The sequence below is a fragment of the Apteryx rowi genome, unplaced genomic scaffold (assembly GCF_003343035.1).
Source record: "Apteryx rowi isolate R43461 unplaced genomic scaffold, aptRow1 scaffold_51, whole genome shotgun sequence".
NCBI classification, from domain to species: Eukaryota; Metazoa; Chordata; class Aves; order Apterygiformes; family Apterygidae; genus Apteryx; species Apteryx rowi.
Window position 1 is genome coordinate 986,229 of NW_020450772.1, and position 18,828 is coordinate 1,005,056.

General features: G+C 38.7%; 1 protein-coding gene across 1 annotated transcript in view; it reads left to right on the top strand.

Annotated features, from left to right (window-relative positions):
• The window catches only part of LOC112972916 (glypican-5-like), a 378,208-nt gene that overhangs the window by 97,057 nt on the left and 262,323 nt on the right, over nucleotides 1-18,828 (top strand). Inside the window, exon 3 of the mRNA XM_026080132.1 lies at nucleotides 15,543-15,673. Within this exon, the coding sequence (XP_025935917.1) occupies nucleotides 15,543-15,673 (131 nt within the window). The remainder of the gene's footprint in view (nucleotides 1-15,542; nucleotides 15,674-18,828) is intronic.

The window sequence follows — 18,828 nt, forward strand, 5'->3', positions numbered from 1 at the left end:
ATATTAAAGATATTTGCAGCATATTTTAGTATAGAATTTCAATTAGCTCACAAAGAGGGCAGGCCAAACTGAGCCCCAAGTATGCCGATGAGCTGACATCAGTAGAACTCCATTGGTATAAGTGTAAAATTGCTCACAAGTTTTGGAGAAGTAAAAAACCTTTTCAGATCGCAATAAAAAAAGAAAAGCTTGAATTTAAGTTGGAAATTATTTATTGTTAGTGCTGTAAGTTGGTACTGTTATTTTTTGCTGAGAGATCACAAGATTTTACAGCTAAGCTACTTGCTTACATCCAGTATTTTGTGCTGCCTTGCTGGAGTCTGAAATTGTAAACAAAATTGTAGATACAATAGATTCTTTGTGTGGCAGTGGAATGATTTCAGGTGCATGTATATATACACCATCCCTTTGGTTTGTTTACTGCAACTGGATGATGTTTTTGTTATCACTGTCCTGCTAAGCTCTTGCTTCAAGGAGCTCTTGCTCCTAAACCAGACGCTAGGTTTAACCCAGTATGTGCTGAAAACTGAGCTTTTATTCGATTCATTGGCTGAATTTGGGACAATGTACCTCCAGAATTTGTAAGTTAGAGACTTTGCTGGAAGCTTTCTTATGTCAGCATTATAGTGATCCTACTTATGAAAGGTTAAAGGAGGAATGCTGAGCTGTGGGCACCAAGATGGCTATCTAGTTGGATATGACATTGAAGATGCTGTGAAGAAAAAGAAGGTGAGTAAGGGTCCCCCCAAAACTGTCAGTTCACAAGGAAATTACTTGTGGAGTTGAAACTGATGTTAAAGTGCTCTCAGCTGACTGCTGCTGTAAAAAGGTTGTGTGATGGAACTGGTCCRTTGGGACCCAAATATAGCTGGGACCTCATGGCAAGAGGAAGGGTAGTTTAAAAGGGATACTGCTCAAAAAGTGTGTTTCTGAGTAGAGGATCCTTGCAGGAAGTGCAGGTCTTTTTGCAACACAGCACCAGTGGTACCTCTTTAGTGCCAGGATCCAGTGGTCCAGGCATAGCCAGATATTGGAGCAGCAGCTCTGTGCTGCGAGTATGTCAGATGCAGGTTGTTGTGTTGGGGGAGTGTGAGCTGAGGGCAACTGAGTGGGTCCCACGCTCAGAGCATGAGACTTGGCAAGTCTGCCATTACCACAGCCATGAGGTGATGGAGAAAAAGGCCGGTGCTGTCGTAGTGAGAGTGTCAGTTGACCAGCTCAGGCAGCAGATCAGAGAACAGAGATCAGGATTTCAAGCTAAGCCAGCTAACAGTAAATTACTTCTTTTCCTATGTTTTACATTATTGTGGACCTGCTTTTTGAGGGCAGTGTCTCTTGGCACCTGTGTTGAAAGGACCACTGGCTTCATTTSACGTCAGTTTGAGCCAGTACTTGTGGCTGGAGAGAAGGAGAAATAAAACTCTCTTCTAATGTGCTGGAAGAAGTAAGGAAATGCGTGTTGTTCATGAAGAACTCCTAGGGCATGTTTTGAGACACAGATGAGCACAGTCCGTATAGCTTGAATCAACTGCTTCCAGTTCCTATTTATTGCAAGTAAAACAATTATTGAGCGAAACAAATTTGTGCATCAGGGCAGTTTAATTACAGCCTTAAACAATAAGTTCATTTGCATTGATGATTGCCAACTCCTGTTGCTATGCTAGGCTGCTGGGTGGTCTTAGATGTTAGTTGTGTGCATCATGCCTGGATTGTCTACAGGTTTGGGTCTGCATAGGCAACTTTGGATCCACAAGGATGTTTGTGAGACCATGCTCTGGTGATGTTTGTGGCCCAATTTTGCAAATCCAAGAGTTTTAGGTAGGTAAGGCTAGTATCTAATCATGTAGGCACTTTGTCAGAGCTTTTGAACAGAGAACGTGATTTAATTGTCAGAGAACTAAATTGGTTGTCAGGAGTTGGTGAGTTCCAATCCTGTCCTATGTGTCTGGCTTAGATTTGTTAACCTCTCTGTATTAGCCTCCACGTTTGAAAAATGGGGACAAAAATAAGAGTCGCTGCCTACTGTGAAGTGAAGGCTGTGAGATGGGAAAGTTGTGATATTGATAAATGCCACTCAAGACTGTAGCTAGAAGTGAGCAGGATACTTCCCAGTAGCAAAATAGTCTCACAAAGAACATAATTGTCCCATAAATGCTGCACCATACAACCTGCTTACAAGTAAATAGAAAGTTTTGACTGGGAACCTTTAAGCACTTCCTGGACACTTTCTTTTGTTGTTGTTGAAGAGCATCTGAATTTAACTGAGGGTTGTTTTTTTTTTCCTACTGAAGTTCATCTTTTCTATTTCTTTGCCTTTTGAAAATGCTTCAAATGATAGCATCAGGTAGTGACTAAAGTATATATATTAACTATGCAAAATTTCCATTAGTCTTGGCACATCTCTGGCCTTCAAGCTTTACCTGGTATTTCAGCACCATATAGTGGCTTAGTCCTCACAGGGAAGTGAAGTCCCATGGGCATTTTGGAGGTAGCAAACTAAAGCACAGAATCATAATCTTGTACTGCAGACTTGAATAGGTATGAGATGAGTCTGTAGTGAGGTATCCAAGTGCTGGGGAAAGCACAGAATTTTGTAAGCACTTGCATGCATGTTATGACGGCTGGACAGTTTGGGTCCCTTTCTGCAATTTCCTCCGCTGTCGTCATGGATCCACACATTTAGTAGAGGGCTCCAAATTTTAAATGACTTACTCTTAAGCACCTTTTTGGGAGGGGAAGGGTTGTGTTTACCCTTACGTGACTCACCAGAAGTCACACAAAGTCGAAAAGTGAATTAAAATGTTCTGACACCCAATCCTGTGCCCTTTTCCACGTGAGTGCTGGTTTTGTGCTGAGAATCCTTGTTTCTTCTGGCTTTCTGCTTATACTCTGTGGGCTTTAAAGTGCTGCATACGCTTACTGTGMTGCTTTTTAAGTGGTGATGTGATACATAGCATTCTTCTTCACTGCATGGTTGATAAAGCATGATTGATTCTTGACACCATTTCTAACACTAATTCAGCATGTTGTTAGAGCTGATATCTCATATCCAGTCAGTTACCAACAAAAGGTAATTAGTTTCTGTTAAATGGAGACAGTCACAGTTTATGGAAGTGACTGTGTAACTCTCACTGTTGACTATGCCTGATGTCCCTGCTTAAATTTGTCAGGTCTTAAGTAAATAAGACTGTCAGCATTGCAAAAGGAGACTTTTGAGGGTTACAGTGTGTTTTTAAAAGCCAAAACATTAAATTTTTGCTATCTTTCAGCTTGAAAACATCCTGTCGATTTCCTTCATGTTTTCTAGGGTTGTTTCCCTGAGATCTTAAACTAAGCCTGAGAAATGTCAAGCCAAAAGAAAGACTATTTTTTCCGTCTTGTACAACTTTATTGGAAATGGGCCAGACAAGTACATTAATTACTTCAGAAATTTCAGTGTGCCACCAGTGAAGAAATGGTTTCTAGACTAGGAAATAATGACAAGACTTCTTAGCTAGATATAATAGCTTAAAGTAGATCCTCTTTTTGTTTTTGCTTTAACAAAGAATGGATCAGAAATGGAGCTTGAAATGAAACAGGCCTGACAACTATAAATGAGAAGTCAAGTTCATGGATCTATTGTAAGCATTTTTATTCCTTGTTTTCTGCTCTATTTTCAGTGTTCCTCCTTCCTAACACCAAGCTTCCATAATAACAGCATTCTAGCGCTACGAGCATAATCAAAGTGAATTCTGTAGGGAGCAGGCAGTTTAATRCGATACTTCCTTGAGATGTTCTCCTTTGTTTGTCTATTGGCCCTTGACTCCTAAGTTTAAAACAGCATGCAAAGACTAGTAAATAAATTTTGCTTAATGTCTTACTAGAAAGATCTCTCTCTTGATGAAATTCAAAGGTACAATATTTAAGGTCTGATCTGCAGTTCAGACTTGAATTCAGATTCAGAATCTTTCTATCTCTAGTTTCAACTGCAGAAATGATCAAGCAATAGAAAGATGTTTATGGTTTTATATTCCTAAACAGTTCCAGATTGATTAATCTCTGTCATAAATCCTTAAAGCATCCTTCCTTTCACCATGTATGCAATATTGGAGTCTGCCAGCCACACGTTTAGAAACCAAAAGCCTGTTGAKGCCAGTGAGATTTGTCCCAGTAGACATGACAAATCAGGCCCCCGGGAGAAGTTGGACTTTTGTGTTCTGTGCAAGGTCCCTGTCCTCTGATGGTGAAACTCCCATTAACATCTGGCTGAAGTTCCACAGCGAAGGAAAAAAAMCCCTCAACTATTCTGGTATTTGTTTTAAACAAAACACAGCTATTGGATCAGAAGGGGTTTCTTTAGGAAAACAGAGGGAGAAGCCTTAGAATTTGCTTATAAATATGATGTACTTGTCTTGATGTGAAAAATGTCTTTTAATACTTTAAACAAGGGCTACTGCTGCCTGTGATAATCATGCTGTTTAGTATTACTACAGGTCTTGAATAATTACTCGTCTTTAATGTCATCTAAAATTACTTAATTTGTGTTCAGGAAAAGAAAAGCAAGAGAAAACATGTTGACTTTGACAGCAACTGTCAGCAAATGATAATTGAAATGGTTTATAATCTCATAGAAAAGAGCTGAATGAATGTGTGTACCAGGCTTTTCTAATTATTATGTTTCTGTTATATGTAAAATGGGAAGGTCATTCTGACCATCTTTGGAAGTCTTAACATTATTATTGACATGTTTATTGAGTGAATGCAAAAACTTCCAGCATTATTTCAGCTAATATGATAAYGTGCAAGTATTTTGGCCTTCTGATTTCCTACATATTTTCATTAGGTCACTTTCATGTCTTTTGAAAGAGAAAGTTTAGAGACTGGCATTTTGCCTCCCCCAAGAAATGTTTATATTAATGATGAGCAGAAAAAAGAATATTTTAAAATTTTTGCTGAAAATTGAACCTATGTTTTGCTGCTGTCAATTACAATTTTAGACAATTATTTTATGCTCCAAATAAATAGGATATGCATGACCTTCCTCATATCTTATATTCTGGATCATCTTTGCAGCATTAGGCAGCCGTAAATAGGGATGCTCTCTTCCCTGTAAATGTACCCCTAAACGTACTCAGATGTTAGTTTACTGTAGAAGACAGTTCTTTTTCTCAAAGAAATTTGGAGTAAATTCTCCTTTTTTCCCCTTAGAGTATGTTTCCTCYGTTTATTTTCCTGAAGCATGATTTTTAGAATGTATCTACCTTTTAGTCCCCTTTTAGAAGAGACCCACGCAGAATACATAATGGTTTTGAGAAGCATTTCAGGTTGTCTGTGAATCTGTATAACAAAAATAGTTTTATATTTAGATATATAATCCATGTAATATTTTACAGACACTGAATCAATGTAAGTCATGGAGTAAGCAAAAAAATACTCTTATTCTGTATTACTGTTCATTGCCTTCTTTTAGATATACTGCATAACACCAGCCACATCACAACTACTGAGAAACATCTGTGTGTGCGTTATCTAAATACTGGGAACAAAACGCATCAGTTTAAAGCTGTTTTTAGGATGAATATATCAACAGGCCTGCTCGGGGGATGATTTTGTTTATCCAGACTTCTGCCTAAATACTTGAGCTGTGATGCTCACCTCTGTCTTAAACTCACAAAGGAAGCTGAATTGCATGCTCAGAGAGTGTGACCAAGTTATCCAAGGATCAAACCTAGCTCAGGTTCCTAGTAACTAATTATGAATTTTTAATTGTTCGTGTATAAAGAACCAGTGTTTGCAGTCAACTTGCCCAGTTCTTTGAAATCAGTCCTGCAATTAGTAGTAATTATAACTGCAGTAACTATGTATATAAGAACATAAGACCCCAATTAGGTCAGACTAATGGTCCATCCAGCCCAGTGTTCTGGGGCACTATCTAAAGAAGATGCTGTTTGGGGGAAACATGAGACCAGCCACTTTATGTAGTCCATTCCCTCATACTCCTGCAGCATCCAGTTCTGTTGCATTAGGAGGGTCAGAGGGTACCTCTCTGCCTAATCCTATGAGGATTTGTGTATGGACCTTTAAGCCCTGATTTTGTCTAGTCTCTTTTGAACCTCTCTTGCTGTTTCCTTCCATAAGCCCTCTGGTAGCAAGTTCCAGAAGTTCACTACTACCAGGTAAAGAAGTACTTTTTTTTATCTGTTTTAAATCCATCTCTAGAGTTTCATCAACTGCTTCCTGGTTTTGGTAGGGTGAATTTTGGTGGACAGCAGTTCCATGTTCAGCTTTTAGGCTGCCTTGTAAACCTTGATTGTGTGTTTGTCTGCGATCTGAGGAGTTGCAGTCTTTTTAGCCTGTCCCTGCTAGTCTGCTGCCCTGTCCCTTGATTTTATTGCCCTTCTCTGCGAGTTTACTAAGTCCTTCTGTGGATATGGAGACCGGAATGGCCCAGAGTAGTCAAGATGTGGGTCCACCAAGACTTTAAATAGCTGCAAGATYTTTGTTGTCCTTGATGACTTCTGTGACAATGTCCAGTGTTTTGTTGGGGTTTTTTGGCTGCTGCTGCACATTGAGCTGATGATTTCAGAGAACTGTCAATGACTATTCTTGTGTCTGTTTTTTACCATCAGTTTAAGTATCCTTTTCAGGGCTCTTTTCGAATTCTTCTTTAGCCTCTGAATTTCCTGTTTGCATTTGATGTGCCATTTTTTCTGGGCTTTTCTGTCCTTCTCAAAGTGATACCCTCAAGTAAGTGCTGCTAAGTTCAGGAGGGCAATCTTCTGTTGCACCTATGCACACTGCATCTGTCGCATACATAAATAAAGAACAAAATTGCCAGGTCTCATTGCAAAAAGCCACCAGAACAAGACCAGAAACATGAATGGGACAAGACTGGAAAACAGTAAATTCTTGATACAGAGTATTGTGCATGTCAGCTGCTGCATAGTTTCAAAATGCAAGACCCTGGGTCTAACTAATAAGTCATTAGTATCACATTGCACTAACTCTCAGCTTTGTGCTGGGAAAGAATCCTTTCGTTAAATATTTTCCATTATAGTGACCTTGGCTGTAGGCCTGGTTGTGGCCAAAGCATTTCTTCTGAATGGAGCAAGAGTACTCTGCTCTTCACGTTGGTTCATTTTGTCATTGGGTGCCAGCTTGTGGATCCTGTTGCTGAGCAGCTGAGTCTCACTAACAACAACAGGACTGATCCTGTCAAGAGTGGTGAACAGGCTAGGTATGTTTAGTGAAAAGGACTCCCAGCCTGACTCAGAGAGCTCTCAAGCATCATCAAGATTTAAGGTACTGTTCAACATTGCTAAAATTAACTTGAGTAAAAATGGCTTCCTTATAGCTCCACTTGATTGATATCTAACATAAAACAAATTGAAGAGAAGCACTCTTTTTCTGAGTAAAGATACCTAGAAAGTTAACTGGGTCTAAGGAAAGTTGTCTCCCGGAACTACTTGTGACCTACCTGAGTTGCTGGTATGATTCCTTCTGTTTGTCACTCCCCTGCTGCCAGAGGCTACCAGCCTTTCTCGCAGCCGGTGGCGGAGTGGTCTTTAACCCAGTTAGCTCAAAATAAGCCTTGTTAGCCCAGCCGAACCCTGATGCTGACTCTTATTTGGCTGATTTGAGTGGAGCAGGTTGAAGAATAGCTCCACTGTGTTCTGACAGAGGAGGTAAGGTCATGCCAGCCCTTGCTGCCTCGGAGAGAGGATGGCAGCAGGCAGTGCTGTGGCTGATGCCTTTGCTTAGTGCAGCAGTTCATGCTGGCACCAGTCCATGCTACCGACCTCTGTCTGCAGCAGCATCTACAGCACTTTGCAGTTATGTCTGTACAACATCTGTGTAGTTGTACAGTTTAGGGAAGCCCTAAAGGTATATTAGTGTGTTTTAATTTTTTTTTATATAAGTGGCTCTGTGCTATGCGATCTTTCTCTGCTACTTTTTATACTTGGTTATTTAACCATTTGAAGAATAAACTTTGAAGGTCTTTTCTTAGTCACATTAGTGATAAAAGAAATTCTAGTAATATTTTGATAATTATTTTCACTTCAGAATGAGAATAAATAATAAACACATAACACTGCTATTTTATTGTAATGTAATTAATTTAAAGTGGTAAGAAATTTAAATGAAGATATTTTAGTTTATTTTCTTCTTAAGTTAACTTTAAAGTTACCCAATTTTTATGAGAGCTTTTAAAGTGACTCACTTGGATCGATTCCTAAAAGAATTTCCCTTCTATACTAATTATTGTAATTAAATATAAAATTGAGCTTAACTTTTCTAGGCTGTCAATATCTAAGGACAAATGTTGCCACTAACAAGGGCTGACTGTCAGAAAGATTAGTACTGGATCCTGAGGGTATTGTGGGGGAGGAGGGAACCATCATTGCATCTCAGGTGCTGTTCATATGTTGTTTTGGCTTTATAAAGGACAACCACTTCTCTTTCAGYTGGGTAAAATTATATGTACAATTTGTATGAAAATATGTTCTGAAAAATCCTCACCAAATGGCCAAAGCTATCCACTTCTGTGTGCTTCAACTGTTCTGCACATAGAGAAAAGCTGTGATAGCTTGGTATCTGACCAGTGTAGGCAATTTTAAAAGTCAGAGAGGGTAAGAAACATCATTGCAATTCACAGTGAAAATTCGTTAGAAATAAGCTGAATATAATTCCTGAAATCTTCTGAGATCAGTTAATTTCCAAATTTTACCTCCTACCTGAAGACCTTAGTTAATATCTCTGTGAACAAGACATGCATATATGTTTTCAGATTCAGTGGAACTTTAAGTGGGCTTAGTGATGTGTTGAGTTGTTTAGCTTGGTGCAAGTTATCTAACCACTCATTTCTAAGGATACTGTAGAATAAGGCCCTAATAATTCTAAATTAGAATTAGAAAAAATTCTAATTACTCACCATTTGCATTTTTAATTTGGGTGATGACCTTGTAGAATTTGATTCATTCAAATAGCTGCTGCAGAATTTGACCAGGGTGTCTGTCCGGCGGTAGYGCCTCATCTGCTGGAGGCAGAACCTACAAAAGACAAATGACAGTGTCTATTCACATAAGCATAAAACGTCCTAACACAGCACTTAACATTTTCAATAACCAGTTTCAGGGCTGGTTTGCAGAATACTCCTGATAGTCCACTTTTGCTGAATACTTATGGTTTTCAATGTATACAGTAGCCTGAAAACTTGACCTCCATATTGAAAAAGGAAGAAAAAATAATTCTTGTTGAATAGATTAATAGGGTCTTTATGTAACATTTCTCATAAGGACATCAAGGAGCACTGTTTGACCTTGTAATCCCTCAGGTTGGACTGGTTTTAGAAATATATAACAGGAAGTTGATTACAGTCATGTAAATTTTTCTCCTATAAATTCTACACGCTTGAAACCTGCTGCTTTTTGAGTTTAAGGAGCTTGTGTGAATTGATATCCTATGCAATATTGAAGAACTCTGTGACTAATTAACTCTACCTTTCCCCACACACCTCTTGTTTATCTGTGTAGCTGTAAAATGTCAGTGCATTCTGAGTTTTGAAAAGGGTGCTTAGGACTACATGTATGCTCTTAGTCCGGTTCCCTAGCCAGTTGAACCTACCAGGCAGTTAGAAAGGTTCTCTGAGATTTTTTTTGGCTTCCTTTCATTGAAGGAGAGGCAGTAACCAGCCTTTTCACTAAGGGAGAGGTTACAATTTGTGAACTTTTGTAATGATACATGTTTTCCAGTCAAAAGATTTAGGAACCACAGTTTTGTGATTTGCATTTGCCCTGCTAGTGATGATGTGCCTTCCTGTTCTTCTGGGTAAGTGTTGCCCTAGCAACTCTGTTATATAACTGAAGTATAACTGGTCTCTGGTTTTCTTTAATCTTTCCTTGACCTTGAAATGACTGCCTAAAGTTTACAGCCCTCATTTTTAGCCAGGGAATTTATAAGAGTTTTCTGGATTTACTGATTTCATGTTCCAACATTTTGAGATTCTAAATAACCCTTGCACACTATTTACTCCTCTTTGTGTAAGGGATAGAGTCCCCAGAAAAAAAGTGTGAAGACCTTGAATTATAACTTTCTGATCAAAGCATTCCGAGAGCTGGCATCCAAATTTTAACAGATCTCATTTCCAAACCTATCTGAGACAGGACGCACTTTCAGAGTTAGCTGTTGTGACAGACTTTCTCTGACAGGGCGAAGCAAGGTTTCCTCAGAGTTTGGCTGAAGTACATCATCCCTGTAAACTGTACAGGGGACTGTTTCCCTGGCTTTGAGTGCAGAATAGTAGCCCACCAAAGAATGCAAGATCATGGGAATTGATGGGGCTAAATTAGGTAACTGAAAATGGAGTTCAGATCAATTAATTCATGTCAGCTATGTTAAATAGTGATCCATTACTTCTGCATTCTCACTACTAAAATACTGCTTTCATGTTGTTTTTTGGTTTGAGGAAGATGCTGAGATATGCGTAGGAGTAACAGGAATCCAGATGTTTCATAAGAGTATCAGGATGATCTGTATCTTTTTGTGCTCACCCAGCAGTTTTCAGAATATGTCTATAGCTTCATGTCTTTCCTCAGAATGTGGGCTCTTCTTTTTACGAGACTTTGTTGCGTTTGTTTCTGGCACATTTGTATATTGATTCCAAAATTAATCATCAAAATATTACGGTAATTCAAAGCGTGATTAAAGCCAAGTAGCTCCACAAGCAGCAGAACAGAAAGAGCCTTGTTTCTTATGGATTTAAGTTTCATGGTTGGATTCTTTGATGTCATATGAAGTGTCAACTCCAACAGAAGCTTTTCCTGCCCTTGCAAAATTTGTAATGCCTCTCTCTTTGGTGGAATCGCTAGTATTAAGAATTGACCTCTCCCTCTGTCTAACCACTAATTTGGACAAGATTTGTAGGGAGTTAATTTACGTTAATCTGTCCAATAGATTCAAAAGTTATTGAGGGGAGAATGCACACCTCCCAGATGAAATGTACCATATTGTTTTAGGAAATTGAACTAATAATCCCATAGTTTATAGGTGGCTGAACTTTGCTACCAGCAAAATGCTGCATTTTTAATTTTTAACATACACCATAAGACGCACAATAGTTAAAGGTTCTCTACATATTTCTGATTTTTTTTCTTTTCACCCTGCTATCACCCATTTTCTTCACTATGCATAGGATTTTGTTCATTGAACTATGGACAGGGACAATGAGCAAATGGTGCAAGGTTTGCCCTGGCTTACCTTTCATCAGAAGTGATCCCACTCATTAGTTGAGCACTGAAAAATAGCATTTCATAATAGTACTGGAATGATAGATTACAGCTGCTGCGAAGGAGAGGATTCTGTATTTACATAATGAACTTTGGTTGATGGCTTGGATAACAGAAAATGACAAACAATTTGTGTTGGTGTCTTGTGTCATTGTGTCTTGTGTGCAAGGTATGTCTGACCCAAAGGAAACTTGAGTTTTGATATCAAACAGAAAAGTCTGAAAACTTAAACCTGATTTCCCCCATAACTCAGTGTTTCCTGCTTCCCTTACTTAAAAGTTGGCAGTTGGAACCAACAAACCCCGACTCTAKTGTGAAGTGCGCTTGCGTGGTTCACATGGTGCGGTTATACACGCACTGACACCTGCACAGCTGTCAGGAAGCCTCATCTTTTTGTCAGAGATGTTCACCAAGACATTGGGTTTTTGGTGGAGCTGGGTTGGGTTATGGCTCAGGAAAAAAAAAAAAAAAAACTGCTGAAAAATGTGTCAGCACTTTATTAATAATTCAAGGCCTAATCACTAGAAAATCTTGTATTTTAAAATACTAAGCTTCTCATTACAAAATCAAAAAAGTTACTATTGTGAACTGGTGAAAAGGTCTCCTGCTTTGGGTAGATAAGATTCTCTCAGTATCTAGAAGGGCATGAYATTTTCCCCATGTTTGATAATATTAAGTATATTAAATATGACCTTAATTTTTAAGGTTGCTCAAGCTGCAAGAGTTCAAAAGATTTTGACTGATATTTTTTTCAGTTTATTTTGTTAAGCCTTTGCAATAATTGTAAATAGACATTCTTTTAAAGAACAAATAGTGAGAGGTCAAATAATCCTTCCTATATATATGAGTATGTATTTCATTAAAAAGGGAAATTCACAGTAGAAGAAATGTAGCTAAAGGTTATCAGAAAAACAGATATTTAAGAAGAATCCTTGGTATAAAAATAAAAAAGCTTTAAGCCCAAGAAGAGTGTAACTATTGATAATTCGGAAGATGAGGAGGAGGAATACTAGTTTTCAGCTCTAGGTCTTTGCTGTTAGAAAGCAGACTTGATTAAATATCATCAAAGAGACAAGAAGAATGACCTTAGTATTTTTATAGTTAATGAGGGATGATTATCCATCAGTTAGTGATTTATGATTGGCATGCTTATTTTTAAGTCTAAAAATCAGATACAAATTAGCTTAGTCTTTCTTTGTGAGTCTAGAGCATTGAGATGACTAAAAATTGAATTTATCAAAGCAGCAACAGGTTTTCTATTTCTACCTATTTTTATTATTAAATTTTTTTTTGTTATTAAGTTTTATCACAGCTGTGTTTAGTCCTTTGCAGCCAATGCTTTGGAATTCTCTTGCCCTGCATAATAGTTGATGTTATTGTGTCAAATCCTAATGGCCAGTGTCAGTAGAGAAATCTTAGCTTCTATTAAAAAAAAGATCAGTTTGCCTGCGCTTAGAGTTTAAGAGAAACCGTGGAAATAGTAAGTCACACGTACTAGGAAATGATTAAAAAACTCCAGTCGTTATTCCTAGTAGCATTATTTTTCCCGTTGGTGGTTTGGTTCATGAGCTCCTGAGTGTTTGATACTGACAGTGCTGTCCTCTGTTGTCATGAGGGTGGGATGGAGCCCCCCCATCCCCTCCCGCGTGCGGGCCGTTAGGGCACAGCCCCTCCCCCCCCATCCCCGCGCGTGCGGGCCGTTAGGGCACAGCCCCTCCCCTCCCCTCCCGCGTGCGGGCCGTTAGGGCCGTTTCCCCCCACAGGGAGACAGTCGTGGCTCTGCCACTGACCTGTGCTGCCAGGGCGAGGAATTTGCTTTGTGCCTCTGCACTGGTGCTTATGTTTCCTCCCAGTACAATGCAGTCCGATCTCAGCTGAGACGTTTATGAGCTACTGTTTTACAAACAATATATTATAGTTGCATCTCCCATCTTGTTAAACTTGCTTGAGGTTAAAAGGTTTGTGCCATAGTTTAAATTATGTGGTATTTCTACTGTTTCTTCAGATAATAATGAGAGGAAAGGCACTAAAAGGCCCTCGAGGCAAAAGGTGTGAATGTGATTTGCTGTTTCATTGAATTGTGTATTCTCCTTTAATGGAGTAGAACTGGTTAAGTTTTTCTACTGAGAAATATTTTATACTAAAACACTGTGGTTTGGTTTGGTTTGGAGGAAACTTAGTATCATTTAAAAAAAAAAACCTAAAAGTTAAGTTTTGACATAGAGAATACTGAAACTTTTGCAGTTTAAAGAGTCATTTTATTTCTATGTTGTTAAAAATACAGATCAAAACAAAATGAATATTTCCATTTGGGTACTTAAACTATTGATTCACAACAAAAGTGGTAACTCTAAATCTCTTTGAAACTTCTCACAGGAAAGCCAAAAAAATCAAGTTCTTCATTGCTAATACCTATAAGAAACATACTGCTTTTCTAAACAGTTTTAGTGTTAGTTGTTTAAAACTGTCTTAAACAAATCCACAGTGACTTGATACAGTAAGTATGTTATTTGAAGACATGATCTTTACTGACATGATGTAACCTAAGATGGATTTTGCAGAAACCTATGCTGGGAATTTGGTCCATATGTTGTAGGAAACCCAGGGCACAGAATAGAGAACAGGGTATGCAAGAATGTGGCCCAGCTGTGTGATACCTCTGTGCAGCTCCAGAGGGTTCAAAAGGCATTTTTTGTTTTATATTTTCATTTGCATAGAGTGTTTTCTTTCTTTCAGAAGTTTAGAAGGGACTGAAATAGAATATTTCAGTTCACAAAGTTCTGTTTTAAAGCAATGCTGTGCTGGTCTCTGGTGAGACCAAAACAATATCCACAGTGTGCGCTGCTGAGTGAGGTGGCTGGCTCCCCCTCTGACTGCCGGTGGGATGTCAGGATTAATCCAGTACATGCTCATTCAATTGCTACAGTTTTTTATTCTTCACAGCATATTGTACTGAAACAGGCTGAACTTGTACACATAAGATTGATGTTAAGTGTCATGTCTCTGCAACTTCCAGCTTTTCATTTTCATTTAGCCTGTTTTTTTCAGAGGAAAATATCTCTTAGATTTACATAGCAGTAGTTTTCCTGGAGGAGGTAAGCAGAGAGATTTGAGGAAAATGTCCTGTACTTGCACTGACACAGGCACATACAACTTAGTGGTGGAAAGGGGCGGAGGGGAAATTATTTGAAGTCATGTGTGCTCTGCAATATTCAGCAGTAGACAGCCATTACTCTGCAAGTGTTTTAAAGATGCAATAAAATGCACGGACCAGCAAGAATCCTCTCACTGTGGTCATAAAGGAAAACTGAAGATGATACCAAATTAAATGTTGTGCAGAATGATGGTTTCTGTGCAATTAAGGTCTCTGGTAGCACTATGTCTGCAGTAGGATTTCCTTTGTCATCGTCTTTTCATGTTTGTTTGAGGAGTTACAGTAGGTGAAAATTTTAGAGATGACTTATTTGTGTATTAAAAAGGGAAAAGCTTTGTCTTATTGTCACTTAAAGCTGTTACAGCACAGAAATATGGCAGGAGGCAAGAGTATTGTCAAATCCGCAGTGCACAAAGGATAAACACAAGTTTCACTTTTTCCTGCTCTTGTATAAAATCCCTTATGAGAAGGCTCCAAGAAGGACAGTAAGGGCAAATGGCTAAGAGATATTAGTGTCTTGAACCCAAGATCCAAGGCATTGGCGATTCCCAAGGCTAGAAATCATCTTGATTATGTAGCTCCAAGAAAAGTATTTTTTATTGACAATGGTTTGTTCGTACTGATTTCTTTTGCTCATTTCTTGTTTTAAGGGAGTATTGCTTAGTCTCATCCCAGTTGTCTTCTGATTATAAACCTGTTCAAACAAAGTTAAAGACTATTCTCTATATACAAGCTAGGCATTCCACCAAACTCTGCATRCTTTATAAATTCCAGATATGTTTCTAAATAAAAGTTGGGTTTGGCAACACTTTCATCATTCACTTTCAAATCTATACTACAGTGTTGCCATTACAACCCATTTCCAGGTGTTCTATAATCCAGGTATCCAGTGTCAAATCCATGGCTGTTGACTTTGTACTAGCGGTACTCTATGCATTGCCTGTTAATTTGGTCATTCTTATGCAGGGGACTAGTTTCTTGTTCCTGGAAACAAGAGTCCTTTCTTTCTCTCCCCCAGACACCTTCTCTTGCATTCAATGCGAACCGCAAGGAACAAGCTGAGCTTTGTGCAATTGTCAATCAGTTTCTCCATTCAAACGTGGTTTTCCCTTCCTTTCATACAGGTTGATAAAGTGTGTGGACAGCCCAAACAACAAGAAGGGAACCTGTCATCAGACAATATAGCGCCAGTGAAGGAGGCGACTGAAACCCAGACGCTGGTGATGGCTCACACTAGTCTGAACAATAGGAGAAGGTAATCTTAAGCAACAGTTACTTTGAAATGAACTCTCTGGCCCATAGCTCATGTTAATGGTTCCTCACAGAGTAGTGTTTAAGCCAGAGCCACAGTTCTGTCATCTTGTCTGTGCACTCTCCAGCCATTGCCATCACTGATGGCTACACAGATGCGTATGTGGTGTTATGCTGCATGTCTTTCCAAGAAAAACTTTTTACAGGCCAGACTTGATGTCTTTACTTAGCRCCAACTCACACTTTATTTCCAGAAACTTTCAATGAAAACAATTTAAACCTTTGCCGAATAAGGTCTGAGTAACTTCAACTGTTGACTCTAAATTACTATGTTACTTAAAATACAGCTATTCAGGTCTTTAAGGACTTGGGTTCATCTGGGGCAGGAAGGGGAAGAGGGGGTGAAGGAAAGATTCATTCCCATGACAAAGTCAGTCCTTTGTTCCTCAGAGTTGGGGAGGATGGATTAGATCTCTCCTTTCTCACTGCTCTAGGTAATAAGATCCCTTGAAATCTGCTTGATTTGTTATGTAAGGGAAGAACAGCAAAACCATCTATGTTTAGTCTGTTGTGTCCATCTTGGCTTCTGTTTTTCAGCTGCATGCTAGTTTAGGCATTAGACAGCTGAATTACTGCCTTTGGCCCCAGCCCTGGCCCAGGTATCCTTGCTCCCAGATCTTATGGAGTTTCTTTCACTTTTCCTCGCATAGCTCCTGGACTGGTTTTCTGTAAATTTTAAGTGGGGAGGGAAGGATGTCTTTGCAATGCTTTGCATGATACATGAGGAAATTTCAGAGCTAACTGACCATAAAATCACAACGACATATTTCTGGCTAACATGCTGTTCTCAGTAACACCAATATAAATCTGGGACAACTTCAGCAAAGTGAGTAGAATTGTGCTGGGCTTATGCATCTAGCCAAGAACAGTGTGACTCAGGGAGTCCATGTGCATCTCTGTGTTGGAAGGATGTATAAATAGTCAGTGATATTAAAATTTACATAGCCTAGGTTCTGGTTTCTGGGTTGAGAATATGAGATTTTTATCCACTTCTATTTTAATTCTCATCTAACCTTATATAAACGCAACAAACTGTTTTAAAACAATAAAAACAATAGCAGCAAGCTAAGTTTTTTGAGTGATAACAGTATTCTTACGTCAGTTCTTTGTAATTTATAGCCAAAACACAACAGTTTGCGCTAAAGCTTGTAACTAATCAATTTTCACCATGCAAATGGAATATCATAGAAAAGGGCATTAAGGAAATTAATTCATAAATTCAGCAGTAATAATCTAAAAAATAGTTGTAATACAATTAGCAAAATCTGCTTTTAAAAACTCGGAGCTCTAGACCTGTCTTCTGTATAACTCATTGGCTTCCCTGGAACTTACTGCTTGAYAGTGAAAAAGGCAGTTTTACAGCCTATTAACTAGTAATCTATTAACCAAATGCAAATAGGTGTCTTTGGCACTACAGCAATTCATTCTCACCTGAAGATCTGCTCCCTACCATCCACAACCATCTAAAACTATTTGGATATTAACCTTTTAAAATGTAAGACCTCCAGATGCAAAGGAAAGTATAATAAAACTAGTTTACTGTAAATTAGACAGTGTTGCCCAAAATTGGTCTGCACACTGAAAATTAAATTATCCAAAACATCATCTAAACTAAGTCCATCCTTACATAATTAGAATCAAACCTTACTGAAATGCAGTGCTGACAGGTATTGTGGAGAGCCCATGCACCAAAAATTAATGATGGAGCCATAATTAGTAAGTGCAGAATATTTTTAAATTTTCCACAACTTGCTATAAAACACATGGCATGGAGCTTGTACTTTGCTTTTTGAAAACAATTGTGTAACAATAAATAGAGTTGAAATACACAGTGATTGACTACTGTTGTTCATCATCTATCATTTAATCACATATGATATCAATAAAAAGTAATTTTAGGTAATAAAATTTTATAATGGATGGGTGAAATGATTGCTGCAGCGAGTTGTGTAAAATGCTCTTAGAGTGACAGATAACTGCTACAGGGGTTCTAGATTACAGGACTAATTACAGGAATCTTTTTTGGTGCCATTCCTTCTGACAGTTTAAAAAATGAAAGGCAATAACCTCAGCCGTTTGTCAGTTTAGGTACTAGGTCACACAGGGAGTCTTTTGCTGGCCCAACTGAGTTCCAGTCTGTTGCTCTGTGTAGCAGACATCTCTCCAACCCACTCTTAATCCAAGTGAGACATGGAACATGACTCTTGCATTTTGGAATACGAAAAGAAAAAGAAAGAAAGAAAAGGAATGAGCCAGCACTCCCCAAGTAAATGAAGAAGCTGTGGCTCATTCCTGTAAGTTTGGCAGAAAGTTCCAAAGCTCAAAGAGGAGAACCGGTCTGGTTTAGCACATTTTTAGGGGGGGAAAAAAAAAACACAATGAAGTGGTGTATCATCTCTTCTATCATCCCTAGTTAAAGATGCCCTTAAACATCTAGTGTGAAACAGTTTAGCTGTATGTGCATATGTATGCTGCAAATGTACTATCTTTTTGCAAGACCCCTTACAAAATCAAGACCTAACTTGTTTGTCAGCCTTTTTTCTGAAGAGTCTGAGAACAACTGGTTTCAGCTGTTTGATGGAGCTCAGGTGGTTTATGCATTTGAAAAGCAGAGTGTAAAATTACTGAGGACCTGGTTGCTGAGAAGACTGTTTCTGTGGGCTGCTGAGATGATTTCTCTTAGCCTGACTGATTTGTCTTTTGGGTCTGCGTCTTTAGGGATCTGGCTGGAAATAGCTCAGTCAGCACTCCCTCTCAGGGCTCTCTTAGACTCTGCTGTTCTGCACAGTTTGATCCTGTATGGTCCCTGAATTTATGTAGCAACTGGATCCTCTTTTGGGATAGTTAAATCCTTTTCTACTCCTCTTACTCTCACTGGTTCCTGTGAGATTTCTCATTTTTCTTTTTTTTCCTCCGCATTCCATTCCCACATATTTTTTGCTATGCGCCACTAAGTATCAGAGACAGTGATGTAAGAAGCTGAAACTTAAATAAATGCTGCATGATCTCTTAGTAAACCTTCTCCTCTGAGTATGCTGAGATGTATAGGTGGTTTTTTCTTCTCTCATTACACAATGGGATTCAGGGATTAACTGAAAC